The sequence below is a fragment of the Phascolarctos cinereus genome, unplaced genomic scaffold (genome assembly GCF_003287225.1).
Source record: "Phascolarctos cinereus isolate Bilbo 61053 unplaced genomic scaffold, phaCin_HiC Scaffold_2;HRSCAF=192, whole genome shotgun sequence".
NCBI classification, from domain to species: Eukaryota; Metazoa; Chordata; class Mammalia; order Diprotodontia; family Phascolarctidae; genus Phascolarctos; species Phascolarctos cinereus.
Window position 1 is genome coordinate 144,421,034 of NW_027555625.1, and position 19,887 is coordinate 144,440,920.

A 19,887-nucleotide genomic window follows, 5' to 3' on the forward strand; every position below is an offset into this window, starting at 1 on the left:
CAGAGATCTTGTGCAGTGAATAAGATGAAATAAAACTGGAAAGGTAGGTGGGAGGAAGATTATAGAGAACTTTAAATGCCAGACTGAAAAATTTGTATCTTATCCTAGAGGCAAAAGGGAGCCACTAAAATTTTTTGTTCTGTGGGAGACCTAGTCTGATTTGTTTTAAGGATATCATTTTGGTAGCTGTGTAAAGGATAGTTGGAAAGGGTAAAGATTAGAGGCAGGAAGGTTCTTTAGGAGTCTATTGCAAATAGTCCAAGAGAGCAGTGATGACCTGAATTGAATAGACAGTATACCTTGAGAAAAGAGGGTGAAGGGGAAATATGTTGACACTCTATTGCATGTAGGGATTGATGTGGAGGGAGAAGCCAAGGATGAGTCCAGGATTGTTGAATTAATGGCTTTGGTCAAATCATCTATAACCATAAGGTATTAATTCTGATGGAGCCATTTCCAAGTAGACTTAAAATGAGTTCAACTGTGAAAATATCTTCCTTTACTTGAGTGTGTGGACCCTACTACTAATTAGTAAATATCATCAATAACTTCTTCACTGAAAGAATAGTTAAACTCTTAAACCGTAAAGTTACTCGTCTACATTTCATGGGAACTTTAAAAGTGTCCAGTTTCAGTTGTAAACTCTTAGTCTTGGAACACTAGTATTTAGTTTCAGATAAGACCTTAGAGCTCTGACTTCTTCTTTTCAGAGACTGTTATATTGATTCCTTGTAACATTGACTGCCCCAAGAACACTTATGGTAGTAAATAGCAGAGGTAAGATTAAAACTCAAATTCTGTGATGCCAAATTCAGTACTTTTTCCATTACATGATACTAGCTTCTATGCAGCATTCTTCAAACAGCCAGACATTGTAACAACTATATGCCCTATGGAATATTAGTATTTTTGCTATTTTGCGAGCTTAAGTGTAAGGTCTACATAACTTTGTTTTAAAGAATCATTATTTTTTGCTAATATGAATATTATATGGGTGAGTGTAGATTTTTCTTTTAGAGAGTAATATGATTTTATTCATCTGCTTAAACATTTTGCAAAATGGAAAATCTGATTTTAAAGCTCTTAAATGTTTACTAGATGGAGTGAAGTCACCAGAAAAGTAGAATTCTGGGTTCAAATTCTGGAACAGAATGAAAATGGAGAATACTGCCCAGTGGAAGTGATTCCTGCAAAGGACATACAGACAGGAGGTATTTTCCAGCTACGGCAGGTAAGGGGATTGGAACCAGAACAATAGAAATGTTACATATGTATTAAGCACCTACTATATGCCAAACACTGTGCTAAGCACTAGGGATGCCCCCCCCCCAAAAGCAAAAGACATTTCTTGCCCTTAAGGAACTTACATTTTAATGTTTCAGTTTGGCTAAGGCCTTTCTCTTTAGTTAATGTCTACCCAGTCCTCTTTCATTATGCTTTCGTAGTAGTCATAGGAGCTTCTGTTTACCACCATTTGTTGAAAAGTTATATGCTATTTACTGAAAAGGTATAATAAGAAATAAAATATCTTCCTTGCCTTTAAGGAGATTATCGCACAATTACCTAGAGTAAATAACTAACAGATAGAGTATCAACAGGGGCAAAATGCTACAGTGGAAAAATAACTGGGAAAAATTAGTCTGTAGTATATTATTGCCATGTGGGGAGGGGAGCCACAGGATGCTGTTAAAGCAATATGCATATAAGGTTAGGAAATAAGCTTTCTGTCACATGTGCATTAGTGAGATTTTTATTAGAATATTTTATTGTCTTCTGGTAACCACATTGAGAAATTAGAGCGGATCTGCAGAAGTAGAGATGAAAATGTTTCAATAAATAGAAAATACATCTTAAGAAAAAAAGATTAAAGGGAAGAAATGAGCATCTCGATGAATACAAATGGCTTGTGTGAGGAAAGATGTTGAGGGAGTGACTTTTTGTGTGCCCTTGGAAACCTAAACAGGAGATAATGGGTTTTGATTGAAGCAAAAGGTGTTTGCATCGGACTTAAGATAGAATTTGAATACAATGAGAGACCCTAGAATCCTAGAGCTTTAGAACTGTAAGAAATCTAGTTAAACCTAGTTAAACTCCCTTATTTTGATGAAGGAATTTAGGCCTGGAAATGCTAAAGAATTAAAGGTCTTCAGGAAGAGAGGCCTCAGTTGTCTGTCCTGGGAGCATTAAATGTAGATCCCTAAAAGGGAGCAATAGAATGGATCCTCTCTAGCTCTAAGAGTCACTTCTTGTTGACTTAATGAAGCAAATAGAAAGAATTGGACATTAACTGAAGGGGTTGAGTCAGAGATGTATGTGTGGGCCACTGTTGAGGGCATTGAATACTATTTCAGCTTTTTTTACCGGAGAGTGGGATAATGAAAACTTTGTTTAAAAGAATTGTTCTGGTAACCGTATAGAATTGGTTGCATCAGAAGAAGATTGGAGACAGTGGCTTTGGTTTGGTCATTAGAATATTAGTTATGAGAAATACCTAACCTTTAAATTAACTTCCTGACTGACAGCTGTGTCCTCTTGTGCCTGGACAAATTGAATGAATGAAACGGTCCCTACTTGCAAGGAGCTTACATCCTTATGAGAGAGATAAATACATAGGTACATGTATACAGAATCAATACAAAGAGGGTAAAAACAAATATGATAAAGCATTTAACTACAAGATTCTTTGTCAGGGAGAGCACTAACATTTGCGGGAGAAACAGGAAGAGCAGGAAAGTAGAAGGAACCGAGAGGTCTGCTGTAAGTGAGACCCAGGTGAGGGGGGCACGCTTTGCAGGTGGGGAAGGCAGGGCACAGCCAGGTCAGAGATGCTGAGATATCAGGTGGAATATTGTTTTTGAGTATAAGGAAGCCATTTCAGGGTGCAGGGAGAGAAGTACCAAAGAGACCAAAGAGAAGGTAGAGTGAAATCGGGAAGGGCTTTAAAATACTAAACAGAGTGATTTAAATCTAGAAGTTTAGGGACTAGAACTGGACAGTTTAGTAGAATTCACATCTCATTCATAGCACTTAGCAGCTGGTTTGGGCTTTGCTTAAGTGTTGTTTAGAGGGTTTTCAAATTGAGAATTTTTAGTTTTGGTAAATGGCAGTTTTGCCCAGTTTGGGAATTGAATTTTTAAGTTTGTTATATAGATTATATATTAGGATTTGAACTCTATCATTTTATGTGCAATGTAGGGAAGAAGACTAACACAGCCTCCCATTTTTTTAGTTAACATGTAGTTTAATCTCTTGTGGTAGGTCAGAATTTTTTGTTTGGCCAAACTTCCCCACGACCCCCCCACCCCCACCCCCACCCCCAGTAAACCACTATTGTAGCTCTTTGAATATGAACTAAACCAAACTATGTGAGGACATTATCAAATTTTATTTTCTTAGTTTTTTAGCAGAACATTTGTTATAATATGCTTGGATAAATATTAAATCAAGAGTCATCTGTATCCCATCTGTCCAAATCAAGCTTGGTAGGATCAATCAGTGCCCAACTTGATTTTCATGATAAAACAAAGCCCTCGGCAACTAAAGACTGTTGGAGAGGGAGGAGGCCAGCTTACGTGTAACTGTAGATTCATATGTTTTCTTCTCATTTCTATTTTGAGGTTTCTAAAATTATAAACTAATTTTGAAGAGTATAATTTGGAATGTTTTCTTTTAAGATTCTGTTTCTTGGAAAATATGCACAGATCTCACAGTATTAGCCTTGTGTACTAAGAACTTACTCCTGAAGTGTGTTGCATTTCCTCATTGATTGTCCTTGCTACATCCTCATTTTTTAAGCATATAGTTTTTACTTTTTGAAATGTTCAGTGATCCCAAGCCAGTAGAGTCTTCTGAACTTCTACCTGTAGAGGTCTCTCCATACTAAGTCTTTTGATGATTTAGGATCCTTGATTTTTAAATTGTCTCTGACATAGGGGCAGTCACGACGAATTCAGGTTGAAGTGAAGTCTGTGCAGGAGTCTGGAACTTTGCCACTAATGGAGGAATCTATAATGTCTGTTGGTGTAGGATGTGTAAAAATAAGACCTCTTCGATCCCCAAAGACTCATGAGATTTTCCATGTAAGTGCCATGTGTTTTAATGTTCTCTTTGGAAAAATAGTCAAAAAATACAGTCAAAGTCATCACGAGAACATCCTAGAAAACTTTCATTCTGAGGATGGTTCTGTTAGTGTATTGTCTTATTTTTCTTAAATGTCTTTTTAGTTCGCAGCATTTTGATGAAATCAGTTTGCTAGACTATAGGGACCCATCAGGAATGATGGCAAGATGAGAGTTAAAAACATTTCAGCAGCCAGAAACCCTAGTTTCTAATAGTGATTAGTCTTGTCAGATTTCCCCAACCCAGTGCATCTCCCTCCTACTGGATTATTCAAACTAATTGCCAGTAGGCACTTAATTTCCGCTAGTGAGTGAGAATATAAACCCAGCAGGGAAAATACCATACATGCTCCTGGAGAAGGCCTGATAAGTGTTCCTTACCTTCTCGTTAGAAGCTCAGACATTTAATTCAGAGGTTTAGGAAACAAAAAATCCTTAAGGGCCAAAGAGGGAAGTAGATTAATCAAATTAGAAAATTCATTAACTTAACTTTAAAAGGAGATAAAATATGTGAAAAAGAATCAGACTCAAATTAGGGAAAGAGAAAGTTATGACCTGATGTTAGAGCAACGCTACATGAAGTGTGCCTGAGTTTCATTTTTGATGACAAAGTGAAAATTGGATAATAGCTTATCCTTAATCAGTCACTTGCCTGCCTAAGATGTCAGAACAAATGAGGGAGCTTGTGTCAGAGTAGACTGAGGCCCTATAGTGGTTGAAAAGGGGCTGCTACAGTTTCCTTGATGACTGTAGGAATATGGTGGGAAAGCAATGACACGGACACTTTAGAACCACAGTGTGCTCTCTGCAGAATCAGCACTAGAACCTTCTTACTGTTCCCCGGCTCTCCAGCCTTCCTTGTTCCATTTGAGCCCAGGGAAGTTACTGTTCAGGTGAGTGGGTGGGAAGTGTCTGAAATAAGAAGTGCTTTTAAAGATGGAATGAATTTTAGGATGTGCAGGCTTTTTAAAAGTTTGAAAACTTTTACCTTTATGGTTTGTGCATAAATTCACAACACATGGTCCTAAAACACATTTTGATTTTTTTGTCTCTTTTCACTTATAACTGTGCTCAATTTGACTGAATTTGGCCAGTGCATTTCAGCTAAAAGATAGGCTTGCAAGACCAATTTGACAGCACATGCTTTAAGAGGAGTAAAAACTAGTGTACTCATCTTTTCTGTACCTTTATTGAATAACTCAGCTTTTTAATCCACATGGTCCCGTTAGGCCATAAATAATGAGGCCATTCTTTTATAGATAAAGCAGATTTCAGGTATTGATGGAGTTTTTTTTAAATTTCATTTTTTTTAGGAGGAAGAAGATGACATGGACAGCTACCAGGTAAACTATTTACTCACCGTTTTTATTATCGAAATGTATTATTAAGTACTCAATTGTACAGCATTAGAAGCTGTATAAAGATAACTATGCACACATGGACTCATTGGATCAAATAATGAGTTAATTCAAGATGCATTTGTATTTTTGATACTTTATCTCTTTTTTGGACTCAGCAGCTTTTTATCCTATTAAAGATGTCTTAGGCCCCAGCAGATGGGATGGGGGTGGGGAGGGAGGATATATTTGGGTTTTTTAATTGTTTCAAATTAATTTTTTTCAATTAAAAAGCATTTATTTTCTCTCTTTCCTTCTCCTTCCCCCTTCCCCCCCAAAAAAAAGAAAAGCCTTGTAACAGATAATGCATAGTCAAGCAAAATATTGGCCATAGCCAAAAATGTGTGTCCTATTAAGCGTATTTATTCTGCCACCTCTTTACCAGGATGTGGGTAGCATGCTTCACTGGTCCTCTGGAATCATAACTGATCATTGAGAGCAGGTGGCACTTAAAACCATCTTATTCATACTAAAAAAAATGGCTCCAAAAGTAAACCCAGTTTAATCCTTTTAACATAAAGAGAAAGGAGATCAACAACTATATTTCTTAAAGCTCCTTGCTGTTTTAGCAAGGAAAAGACTAGCCAGGACTTACACTGCTAAAGGCCCAAACCCTTGAACTGCTGGATGGGAACTTTTTTGTCTTTTTGATATTGTTCTTCCATTGCTTCATGCCTTAGTTCCTCCCACTTACCCAAAATCATAAGTCTCCTGGCAAATCCCCTCTTGTCAGGAAAAGGTTTTACTTCCCTCTCTCTTCCCTGCTTGAGCATTGATTGGGCTGTCTTCTATTGTTAATTAATTAGTTAGTTAATTAGTTTCAACTAGGACTAGAACCCCAGTCAGCTAATCATCGTCTCCCTCTGTCCCTAGACTCCAGGTTACCAAGTACACCAGGAAATATAAAATCTGCGTTATCTCTTTAATGTTTAACACTATTTTCTTAGAGTAATTTCCTCCTAAAAATCACTGACACCCTAGAACGTATCCCTGTCCTCTTATGTTGTTTCTAACATTGGTCATGAAAATTCTCATCAAGAAGGGTGTAGTTGCCCTGTAGCATCTTTGATAGCAGAGATACATCTAAATGATGGAATCAGCCTGGTTAAGCCGAGAGGGTGCTGGCATCAGGAGACCTAGGCCTGCATCCTGGCCCACTTCCCTTGGGAATCCTAACCATGCCACATAATATCTCTGAGTCTCTGTTTCTTCATCTTTAAAACTGGAATATACTTCTGCTGCCTTCCTCACAGAGTGCTTGCGTATGAGCAAAGGCCTATATACATTTTAAAGTGTTCTATAAATTATTGTGGTTACTCAACAAATGTTAGCTCTAGGAGTGGTAGGTACAGCCTGAGAATTAGTGTCTTGCACATAATAGATATCCCCTATTTGTGGAATAAATGAATAATTAATTTAAATTTTGGCTAATCTTATAATCAGATTTGTAAATCAGTGACATTTGGAGATCTCTAACTTGCTGAAATGAAAGCATTAATAAAATGACATAGATGAAAGAAGGGATTGTTTTGCTTCCCTAAACACTATTAAAATTTTATGAAGTGCCTTATATGTACCAGGCACTGTGCTAAGTACGGGGATGAAACAAAAAGCAAAAGCATTGCCGGCCCTCAAGCAGCTAACAGTCTACTGGGTGGAGACAACATCCAAACAGCTATATGCAGACTAAACAATCTTATAGGGAGGGTACGTGGAGAATCATGTATTATATTTAGTATACTATAAACTTTTATGGTATGACTGAGCAACGAAGTGTTCTACTTAATCAAGTGTTTGTTTCACAATAGTTCCATGGATTACTAGAATTATAATATGATAAAATATACTTTATATTCAGATTAAATATATTTTAATATTTGATAACTAAAAAGGTATTTTCGGGACCTTGCTAACTTTTTCTTTCAATTTATATTTTTTAAATTAATTTATTTTTAGTTTTCAAAGTTCACTTCCACAAGATTTTAAGTTCCAAATTATCTCCCTATCTTGTCCCTCCCCCCACTCCAAGATGGCATGCATTCTGAATACTCCTTCCCCTAATCTGCCCTTCCTTCTATCTCTCCCCCCTTCTTTTATCCCCTTCCCCTTCTATTTTCCTGTAGGGCAGGATAGACTTCTGTACCCCATTTCCTGTATTTCTTATTTCCCAGTCACATGTGAAAACATTTTTTTTAAACATCAGTTTTTAAAACATTGGGTTCCAAATTTTCTCCCTTCCTCCCTCACCACCCACCCTCATTGAAAAGGCAGGCAACTCAATACAGGTTATACATGTGTAGTCATGCAGAACACTTCCATATTAGTCATGTTGTGAAAAACTAAGTATATTTCACTTAATCCTATGTCCCCTCCTGTTTATTCTATCCTCTCTTTTGACCATGTCCCTCCTCAGAAGTGTTTGCTTCTGATTACCCCCTGCCACAATCTGTCCTCCCCTCCCCCATCATCCCCCTGCTCTCATCTCCTTCCCCCATGTTTTTCTGTAGGGTATGATAGATTTCCATACCCACTAGAATGTGTATGTTATTCCTTCCTTAAGCCAAATCCGATGAGAATAAGATTCACTCATTCCCTCTCATCTTCCCCCATTTCCCCTCCACTGTAAAAGCCTTTTCTTATGTTTTATGTGAGATAATTTACCCCATTCTACTCTTCCTTTCTCCTTCTCCCAGTATAATCCTCTCTCACCCCTTAATTTTATTCTCCAGGTATGACCCCATTCATCTTCATCTCACCCTGTGCTCTAGTATCTATCCATATAATCTTTTTCCCCTCCCACTACCCTAATACTGACATAGGTCTCATGAGTTGTAAACATCATCTTTCCATGCAGGAATGTAAACAGTTCAACCTTAATAAGTCTCTTATGATTTCTCTCTTGTTAACTTTTAATATGATCATTTTGAATTTACTGTAGTTGTGTTGGCAAAGTGTAAATGTACTTTATTATTTGAGATCTCCATGGTCAAGAGAATGTCATATTAGCCAGCATGTATTATATTATCTTATCCTTTCTTCCATCCTCACATTTCTAAGACTATTGCTTTGAGTAAGCTTACTGAAAATTTATATTATCTTTCAGAAAAAGTACATTTTAGTGTGATAGTTATTATGAGTTCCTCTAACATGAAAATTGTCTGTCATTGGTTCTTACCAATCACTGTTTTATTAATTTGATTATTTCTAAGATTAGCAAACTCTTTCTACCCAGTTATATATCCCTATAAGGCAGGAAAAATAATTAGATCCTTAGATGAATATAATTCTTTATCCCTCCACAGAGATCATAATGCTGAAAAATGTAATCTCATTTGAAATGGAACAATTATTTAGTACTTCAAAAAAATTGCCTAACTGCTTTTCGGATTGACATCTTTTACCCTCAAGATTGGTCAAGACGTAGCTGATTTTAAGTAGCAAGTTGTTTGTTTTGGGTAGGCTAGTCTCATCCAACTCAAATAGTGATTTACTATGTTATGGATTGTAGAATAAAATGGCTAAAACCAGTGAGACATCCCTAGAATGGAAATACCTAGAAATGTAAGAGTTATTCAGTGTGGCCAAATTCAGCCTCCTATCCAGTTCAGTCCTCGTTTCTACAACGTGCCTGAAAAGTGAGTATCTGATTTCTGCATCAGTACTTCTCAGGATTCACAGCCTAGCAAGGCACCACATGTGTGGTTTGTGGTAGTTTTAAAGAAAATTATCCAAAATAATGAATTGATTTGGTAAAAGACACTCTGGAATGTCATTAAGGACAAAAGATATTTGTAGATTTTGAACATTCTGAAAAGCTTCAAGCCCCATCTCTTGAGTTGTTAGAAAGACAAGTGACCGTGGTCCCAAAGGATATGCCACGGAAACAAATCTTAGCATCTCTTTTAATACTATAACTTCTAAGATGCTTGGTATGACTAATGCTAAAAAAAAGATTTCTGCTGGCAGCAGGGCAGGGAGTATGGTAGAGTCCAAAGAACTCAGGGCTCAGCATCAGAAAATGAGGGTTATGGTCTCTCTGACCCAAACTCCATGTGTTTCCTGTGCCTCAGCAGCTCCCTCATCTGTAAATGAAGCCTTGGGACGAGATGACACTTTCTGGCTCTAACATTAAGACACCAGAACACTATACAAGGGATCACGTTTTCAGTACACTCTGCCACGGGGGAAATAAACTAGCTTTGGCCAGAAAATCTTACCTGGAATCATGTTCACTCTGATTTACCTTATGTTTTCAGGATAGGGATTTGGAGAGACTACGTCGAAAATGGCTGAACACGTTAACCAAGCGTCAAGAATACTTGGACCAACAGCTACAAAAACTTGTCAGTAAGCCTGGTAAGAAAAGCACCAGCAGCCATACTTTTCTCAGGGAATGTAGCTGTTTAAATCAAGACCCAGATCAATGAAATGACTTGGAACAAGCCAGGGCTACCCTTGTTTTATTTGTACCATATCTTCTCACAGAGGGACACTCCACCTATTCTCAGTTGCTTCTTTTTCAATATAAGGCCTAAAAAAAAAAATCACCTTTCTGGTTAGGTTCAAAAGCAGATTTTCCCCTGAAGCCATAGAAAAGTGCCATAATTATAGTCCCCTGTGTAAGAGAGACAGCTGTCTTGTATAGCTTCTCCACCTTGCAAACCTTCCATGAACTGGAGAAGTCTTCTCTGAGAGGGCATATTTGAGCTTCTCATGTTTATCCTGACTGCCAGCATGGGGCTAGCTCGCTTGTGAAGGAGGGTATGGTTTGTTCCTGGGCCTAGACTGCAGCAGAACAGTAGTGCCTCAAATGACATTGGCCTGTGAGATTGTCTTTTTTGGTGTTCTCTCCTGATACCGCAGACAAAACAGAAGACGATGCTGACAGGGAAGCTCAGCTTCTAGAAATGAGGTTGACTTTAACTGAGGAAAGGAATGCCGTCATGGTCCCATCTGCTGGCAGTGGTATCCCTGGCGCTCCAGCAGAATGGTAAGAACAGAGCAGTATGCCCCTCAAAATCTGGAATGTTAACTATTCTGTCCTTAATCATGTGGGATTTCTGCTGCTGCCTTCTCTAGTGGCAGAGTCACAGGACAAGTATATGTTGTTTAAATTCTGAGACTGTGACTGATTGTCATAGGTTGAATAACTATAACCTAAAAATGTTTTTATTAAATAATGCTATTATTGACCAGGGTAATTAAGACCTTCTGAGAATGTGAATCAATATTTAGTACCACTTCACTTAGCTTTAAAAAATTAGTTAATATGTTAATTACTGGGTTCATTCACTTAAAAGCCTGCTTGGTCATAATAAAATTATGTCTTTAGGAGCTTTTGGTTTGGGGAACGCTTAAGCTGTTGAGTCAGCAGATATTCTGTGTCCTTTAAGAAATGGTAAAAACAGTTAAATTAAGCCATATGGAAGTCTCTCTGAATTTGTGCAAAAGAATGAGCAAAGGAAAGGGGACTTATTATAAGAAGACACATGTTTCTTATAAGAGCAGGTCCTCTTACATAGGCGTGAGCTGGTTAAAAGGAAGAAGCAGTTCCCCTGAGGTCCTTGCAGCATCGGTAACCGTAAATTATAGTAAAAACCGATACTCAAGGTGACCTCTGACCTGACCCGCAATAGCGTTGGATGTTTTCTAGATCTGTGCCCTGACGGACATGATGCTCATTAAATAGGCTTCATTTTAAATGCCACCTTCTCTTATGTCCTAGGACTCCAGTGCTTGGTATGGAAACTCATATTCCTGTTATATTTCTTGACTTGAGTGGTAAGTTTGGTATTTTCAAGGATCTGTTTTTCATGGGGGTAATGAGGTGTTCACGTAGTATGCCTGCTAACAGTAGCTTTAAGATTTACAGAACCACTTTACGTTTCTTGTCTCATTTGATCCTCACAACTCTAAGTGGACATTATCATTGCTGTGGAGTACTATTATTATCATTTTGCAGATGATGAAACTGAGACTCAGAGAGGTTATATAAATGGTCACAGACCTAGCAGTTGCCCGTGGCAGTATTCAAACCGAGAACTCTCTTGACTGTTTCCACTTCATATTGTTGCATTTAACAGTTAACTCACAAAACACAAAATTATATAATACAGTATTCGTTAGGATAGAAGCAGTCAAAGGCACAGCAAGCATCCTTATGTTCAGGAAAGGAAGATTTTTTTTAAAACAATAGTGTGGTTGTTGGCATAGAAGAATCCTTCTGTTGGTTCCCCTGTGCCCTCTTCTCATATTTCCATCTGCTACAACTCTCAGTGATGTGTAGCATGCTCCCTTGTCAGCTGATGGTGTGATGTGGGTTATGCTCTTAGAATCTTTTCCTGTTTAGCACTTTAGAACAGAGATTTGAGAAGGAGTTTCTGTATTTGTGTTCTCACTTCAAAAGGGCTACTGACCATCTGCATTTACATAGCACTTTTCCTTTTCACACTGCTCTATGAGCATTAACTAATTAATTAGTCTTCACATTATTCCTGTGAGTTGTTACACTGTTTACCAAGAACTATAATTTCTGGTTTGAAATATGCTGTTCTTGCCCAAAGTAAAGATTTTTTTTTATATTTCAGTAAAATAAAAAATAGGAATGGAACTTTTGAGAAGTTGAAAATATTTTTAAGATCAGCTGTTAAACTAAAGTAGCAGCCCCTCACAAAAGTACATTTTGGAAAGAAGTTTTACTGTGCTCTTAGCTATGTAGATCAGAGCTCAAAATCCCCATGACAAAGCAACTTTAGCACCACATACCACCCCTAAAATACAAGGGGAGAAAAGCATTTAGCAAAGTCTCCCTTCAGTTTGGCTTAATTTGAGGAAGATTTGCCTTTGCAGCTTGCGTTGTGGGAATTTAGTAGCCTCGTGGGCTTCTAAGGATGAATTTATCTTGATTCTTAGATTAGGTGATTCCCCACAAGGGTGGGAAGTGGTGAGCTTCTCCAAAGGAAGAAAATAAAGAGGGGTGACCATGGACCAATAAAACCCATTTTAGCACAGAAAACCTCTGATATGATCAAAGCTATTTCATCTTGCCCTGGGAACCCTAGATTGTTGTATTTCCATAGGCACAGAAAGACAGTTCAAGGTGAGCACAGGCTATCAAAAATCCTTCCAAGGATTCTCTCCTGCCCTGTTTGTAATAATCAGAGGCTTTCCCTTGGTTCTAGAGATTTAGGCTATGTACGTTATTAGCATTGGGGGAACTGTGATCCCAAGCCCATTTGGCCAGTTGGCTGTTGTGCAGGACTAAACTATCAGATGAGGTGCCATTGCCTCCCATCCCAATTCCTTCTATACATTTCCTCAAATTCACAACTCAAGTGCAACAGTTAAGGGTACTAACCTGAGGTGCCTGGCCGGCTCTGTGGGTCTCAGTTGCCTGCTTAGTCTTTGAAAGGGGATAATATTTCAGGTGCCTGAAGGCAGGAGGCTGGACCAGATGATTTCGTGAGGTCCTCACTATATCTGAGATGCAGGATTTTAGAGCAGAGATCAAAGGAAAATTCAAGCAGATGAATATAGATTAATTGCATTGATTTTTAGCTGAAACAAGCATTATCCTTTTGACTGATTTCTGTACATAATGGTGGTTCTTTGTTTTAGCTGATGATTTCAGCTCCCAGGATAATCTTGATGACCCAGAACCTGCAGGATGGGATGCCACTCTCACTGGTGAAGAAGAGGAGGAGTTTTTTGAACTACAGATTGTAAAACATCATGAAGGAGAGGTAAAAAAAAAGACACAGGAAGGTCAAATAAGGAGCAGTTTCATTTCATTAACCTTTCCAGAAGGCTCCTAAGGGAACCAGCGAGATGAATATATGCCAGTGCTCTCAGAATGTGTAGTTGAAAGCTCCTCTTCAGAAATTGTAGGAAGAATAGAGCTTGACCATCAAATTAAATTTAGTCAACTCTTGATTTTCTGCACCAGTGAAGGGGGAGTGAGTGTCAGTAATTGAAATCAGCAAATGGTCTATTGAGCTTGGTCAGGGGCATAGCCCTGCTCCCATGGGAATTAGGAGAGTAAACTGTTCACCCATACAAAACCTCATCTAAGTGGGAGACAGGGTCCCTGACATAGGAAACATAAAGCTGTTTGCTTCCCAGGCTGTGTTCTCACATCGGATAGTAGGGGTAGGGATTCAGCGTATAACTTATTAAACTGAGTGGAAGGAAATCCTGCTCCAGGAAGCACTCTGTTAGGGCAGAATTTCTCATTGCCTCGCTCCTGTGCTGCATAGCTCAGTTAGAGCTTCAGCCCAGTCACTGTGGTGCCATGGCAAGGGATGGTATTAGTACACCCTTCGAGGAGGACCTTTGCAGGATACCCAGCTGCTGTCTTGGGCCTAGGTAGGTGGCCCAGGTGGGTGACCTGATAATATTTGTCATTGAAAAACTTAAAATACTTTATACAAAGTTCTTTAGATACAGTCTAAAAATCTGGTGCTTGTAATAAGTCATTAAGCAAGGTAGTATAGACATTACTGTCCCCATTTTACAGATAATGAGGCTGAGGCTCAGGAAGGTTGAGATTTGTCCACAGGTGGAGCTAATCAGTGTCACAGTTGGGATTCACATCAAAGTCTTCCTGACACCAAGTCCAGCACTCTGTGCTTTGCCATGGTGCACTGAGGAAGAGCTTTTAGGGCACATGAACAGTTATGTATGCAGATAATTTAGAGGCAAATAATGTGGAAGTGACTGTATCTGGATTAATTAGGTTTTTAAATCATAGTAGTTCCAGTAAACCAGGTTGCTATTTTTCTATATGGTATTCCATAGATTGCTAGTATATATTGATGATTATCAGTAGTGACTGTTAGTAGAGCTTTAAATTTCCCTTCACTAAGTTTTTTGGGGTGGCAGGAAGTTTCAGTGTGTGTACCAGCAATCAGATGGATTCCCCATTCCCAAGCTGTTTAGTCAGTCTCTAGAAGTTAAAGGACTGAGTAATGTGTACAGAGTGGGTGTGATCCAGGGGACACAAATTCAGGCCCAGCATGCCAGTGTTTATATCAGAGCAGTTTGCTTTGCTGGCTTCCCCTTCCCTGACATTTTTTTCATCCTTTTATTGTGGCTGAGTAATCCAGTCCCTGAGAGTAAACTGCTCCTTCACACGAGAATTCTCACTAGAATAGTGGGCTACTTAGGCTAATTTCCCCCTGGAAATTGGGCACTGTTTTCAGTTGTAATTTTTGTCAATAGATCAGGCCAACTTCTTTTTTTCTTTTTGGTTATAGACTTCCCTCTCTCTCTCCCCCTTCTCTTTTTCTGATTTTTATTAGTCTTTGCTACTCAGACTGAAAAGTGCATGTCCTGGGCCTAAAATAAATGAAAGAAATAAGGCTGTGCCTAAGAATTTAGTAAAAATGAAAAAAGCCCTAGTCCTTCACTGCTTCACATCACTGATGTTTCCTGTCATTACATGAATATTCACTTTGGTAGAGGGTAAATTGGGGAAAATGGTGAAATTTTGTGCTGGTTTGTTTGATTCTGTTTAAAACTCCAATCTACCACAAAGTAGACATTTTCAATGGCCAGTTTAAGTTTCCCACAGGTTTAATAGTTAATCTAGGGTAATTATTGGAGCTAGAGATTCATAGGCTTCTACCCATAGGCTCTATTAGCATCTCCTACGTTAGAATCTTTTGTAGTGCCCACAATGTAAATAACCTATCTTGAATTCTGTTGATTTTTAATCTGAACTTAACGGAATAGGCTTAAGCCCCTTTCCCAACTTAAACTATATACCTCCCCACTTCCACCAGCCTATACTGCTTATTGGAGGAGAGAGAGAGTGTGTGAAATTTAAGAAAAAGGATAAAGTTAGGCAGGTACATGTACTTACGTATTGTTGTTTCACAAGATGAATGGAGTTCCCTTAGAGATTTCATGTGTATTTTTTTCATTCAGAAGAGGAAAGATATTTTTTTCTCTTTGTTCTCTCTAGGCAAGAGCAGAAGCCTCCTGGGACTCTGCAGTACATAACTGTCCTCAGCTTAGTAAAGGAGCCACAGCTGATGAAAGAGTGTTTCTGATCGTAAGAGTGACAGTCCAGCTCAGCCATCCTGCTGAAATGCAGCTGGTGCTCCGTAAACGCATCTGTGTCAGTGTTCATGGCCGCCAGGTGAGTCTTTAACTACAGGTGGAGATGTGACTTGAATCAAAAGAATAGCTACGGGACAGGACACATGGAATAAATCCACCGGATTCCTCTCTAGAGAGGACTGGTGACGCAGCAAGTTGCCAGTGGCTATTCTTGTCTCTGTTCCACCACCATGTTATCCTCCCTTTTTGCTAAGTACTCATAGATTTATTTTACTGGCTCTGGTCTTCTGGCTGACTCACAGGAGAGGTGAACCTCTGCCTTTTTGTGCCACAGAGTTTCTGTGAGAGGAAAGCTAGAGGCCCTTATTTTGCCCGGGGTACCACGAGGTAAAAGGCCCACTAAAGGGTAATTCGTTTCTACGTGGTTATTATGCTTCTTCCTTTCCCATTGTTATCTCTGCTGGGGAAAAGAAGAGAAGATTTATTTAGGCATTTAAAACTCTTCATGTACCTGGCCTGCCAGAGGGCTGCATCTCCAAGATTGGTCTTAGGGCTTTTATACTCCTGCTGCACTTTTTTTTTATAAAACGATTTTTAAGGAACAAAAGGAAACTAAATCCCAGACAGATTAAAAAAATAATAATAATTCTTTTAAAAGAGCACAGTCATAGCTGACAGACCACCAGATGTAATCTCCACCCCTAAAAATTAATCTTTAGTTCTAAATGTCACACTGATATCAGTCTTTGAAATGAAGACTGGCTGTAATGCTATTAAAATCGCTGCTCTTTAGCTTGGCAATCCAGCATCAATAAAATCCAGGTCATAGGGTTAGTTATAGCTATAGATGTTGTACTACTCATTTGCCCGCTCTGTCTCTTCTTCCTTATGAGACTGGGAGGGACTGCTTTAAAAAGATCCAGTTTCTGTTTCAGTCCTAGAAGCCCGAGGTACCAGCAACTGATATGTCTAGCCCAGCTGCCCCCCCACTTTGGTACCATTACCAGAAACTGGTTGCAGAATAGATTGTTGTGGGGATCCCAGGCTGTCACTCCTTTTGGGTAGGAGGGCTGATAGGGATTCCTGCATTTTCCCTCTAGTTCTTTTCACCCAGAGGTGCCTTGGGCATGCTGTTTCTCAGTTCTGGAAATAAAATGAATGGTAATTTGGAGCAAGATGAGCCCTTCTTTGTGGTGCTGGTACAGATAGGCCTGTTGGATTCCATTTAAGTAGAGATTGGAAGAAATGAAGATGGCAGTAGCTTTTTAATAGAATGGAAAACTCTAGAGCTGTTTGTGTGTTTAGTGGTAGTGGCCTAACTACCACTAATCCTGTTCAAGGAAATGAAGCCCTGAAATGCTGCCTTTGTACTTAGAAAAACTGATACGTTTAAAAAAAATGTAATTAATTGAGGAAGGAGAAAGGTTTTGGTCAGTAGGTTTATGTCCTGGTGTGTTATTAAGCCTGACAGTTTCATACTTCTCTTAGAAATGTTGCTCCAGTGGGGTCATTTCATGTCTGTTTTTTCCCTTTCTTCTCTCCCCTCATCCCCCCCAAGTCATCAGTGTTAGTTAAATATGCTTTCATTTTTATCTCTATCTCTATTTTTGTCTCGTGTTTAGAGTTATTTATTTCAACTATATTCTACCCTCGTGCCTAATCTCTTTAACCTCTTTAGGATATGTGCTACTAGCAGTATTTTCAAATGAGTCATCTATGCATTAATTCAACAGTTCAGTTCTTAACTGTGCAAAGAGCACAGTCAGCATAAACAATGACCATGCACTCATAAATCATTTTTCATACTGATTCTACTTTGGTCAAGAATTTAATGACTGCTCTTGTCAATATTCATGGCTTAAGATGTCCATCGTGCTGGGGAGGAAAACTGAAAAGTAAAGTGTAAGATTACAAGCCCTTGCTTGAATTTTGCTTAGGAGGTTATTTTGCCATAGCAGTACTCTTCATCTTGTAAGCCAATTAGTTACCTCATGTGTTAGTGCATAGGATAGAGCCTCCACTTTTATTTCATACAGTCACTATTAAATGTGATAGCCCCAAAATAAAATAAAAGAAATGGTACACTAGATCCTGCTGGCGAAATAAAGTAATATGATGATTTATATTTCATGCATAGTCATTCCATTGTTTACATTGTATGATTAAGGAATATAACTACAGTTTGGTCAGGTAGGGAAAACGTGTACCTCCTGTTTTATTTCCCAATAGGGTTTTGCTCAAAGCCTCCTAAAAAAGATGTCTCATCGAAGTTCCATTCCTGGTTGTGGAGTCACCTTTGAAATTGTCTCCAATATTCCAGAGGTAAGTAATCATATAAAGTATTAAATTTATCTGATACTTAAAAGAAATCATAGTAAATAGTAATAAAATCACAATATCATAATTTCAAGAAAGTGTGGGGAAAAAGAACATTTTAGGATAATCTAAGAGAAATCAGTTAGTATCTATTAACTACTTACTGTGTGTCAAGCAAATATTTACTGTCCTAAGTACTAAAGGAAAAAAAAGTGAAAAAAAATCTACCCTCAAGGAGCTTCTGTACCAATAGGGAAGTCAGTATAATATAATTAGGGACCCACAAGACACATACAATATGGTTGGAAGGTAACATTAGAGAGGAAAACATTGATAGTTGGGGGTTCGGATGGGAGAGGGACCAGGAACAGGATCTTGGAGAAAATGACATTTGACCTGAGTCTGGAAGGAAGCCAGAGATTCCAATGTGGGGTGGGGGGGACATTTTAAAAAGAGAGGACAGCTAGTTTGGGAATGGAGCATGATGTGTGAGGAAGAACCAGTGGGGCAGGACTGCTGGATCATGGAGTCTGTGGAGGAGAACTGAGAGTAAGAAGACTGAAAAGGATCCTAATATGAGGAAATTTTTAAATGCCATACAAAGGTGCTTTTATTTGATTCTAGAAGTAATTGGGATCCCTTGGAGTTTATTGAGGCAGCTAGGTGATGCACTGGAGCCAGAAAGACTCATCTTCCCAAGTTCAAATCTTGCCTCAGACACTTGACACTTACTAGCTTTGTGACCCTGGGCAAGTCACTTAACCCCATTGCCTAGCCAAAAAAAACCCCAAAAAACAAACAAAAAAAAGACAGCTTTGAGAGGTATAATGAAGACAGGAACAAGATTTGGTGATTGATTAACTCTGTGGTGTTAGTGAGAATGTAGAATATGGCACCAGGGTTCTAAACCAGAGTGGCTAGCAAGATGGTGGTGCCCTTGAACAGTAATAGGTAAGTTTGGGAGAGGAGGGGTTTAGAGGGAAAGATAATGAATTATTTTAGACATTTTTAGTTTGTAAGGTCTTTGGGATATCTAGTTTGAGATGTTCAATAAGCAGTTGTTGATGGGGTCTTAGATGTCAAGACAAAGACTTGGGCTAGATGTATAGATTTGAGAAATCATCAGCATAGAGAATTTTAATTGATCTCATGAGAGCTGATGAGATGACCTGGTGAGATAGTGTAGATAGAGCTGCAGTTCTCAAACTTTTTGGTCTCAGGGCTTCTTTGTATATTCTCAAATTATTGAGGACCTCCTCAAAGAGCTTTTGTTTATGTGGATTATCTCTATCGATATTTACCATGTTAGAAGTTAATACATTCAAATATTATGAAAATTGTTTGACCTCACAGACCCCCTAAATGCATCTCAGGGACATGGGTTCCCAGACCACACTTTGAGAACCATTGATTTAGAGAAAAAAAGAGCAAGGTACCGAGAAAAGAGCTCAGACAAAAAAAAGACCTGGAGAAAAAATGAGAAGTTCTGTTTCTAAGAGTACTGCTTTGTTGGTATTTGATCAAATTAAATATTTCTTTTGAAAAAATAAATTCTCACCATTTCATGGAAAAAAGTACAAATTTAATTAACAGTACCTGTCAGCAAAGAATTATTATCATTTTTTGTTGTCAAGAGCTATATAACTTCAGATTTTTAAGTCTTTTTTATTTTAAGAGTCTTAATGCAATTTGCAGGAAATGTGTTAAATGTTTGTTGATTAAAGGCATTTTAACATTTGAGCAATTTTTATTTGTTTTCTTAATGATCACCTTTTGGAAATGTAACATTAAATCTTTTGTGGTACGTAGATTGTGTAATTAGATGATATTACATAATTCATAATAGCTTTCTAAGTAATATATTAGAACTGTGATATTTAGCTTTCTTAGAACCCCTATTTCTGTCTAGTTAAAAATAACTATTTAGCCCTGCTAGCTGATGTATGTAGTGAGCCCTCTCAAACCCAGGCCTTCCCATTTGCTTTGCACATTGG

At 38.4% G+C, this 19,887-nt stretch overlaps 1 protein-coding gene across 1 annotated transcript in view; it reads left to right on the forward strand.

Moving 5' to 3' along the window:
* Positions 1 to 19,887, forward strand: part of KIF13B (kinesin family member 13B) — a 250,412-nt gene that overhangs the window by 173,202 nt on the left and 57,323 nt on the right. Inside the window, 9 exon segments of the mRNA XM_020988799.2 lie at positions 1,099 to 1,231; positions 3,933 to 4,079; positions 5,432 to 5,461; positions 9,772 to 9,871; positions 10,379 to 10,505; positions 11,241 to 11,296; positions 13,133 to 13,257; positions 15,480 to 15,656; positions 17,807 to 17,899. Of these exon segments, the coding sequence (XP_020844458.1) occupies positions 1,099 to 1,231; positions 3,933 to 4,079; positions 5,432 to 5,461; positions 9,772 to 9,871; positions 10,379 to 10,505; positions 11,241 to 11,296; positions 13,133 to 13,257; positions 15,480 to 15,656; positions 17,807 to 17,899 (988 nt within the window).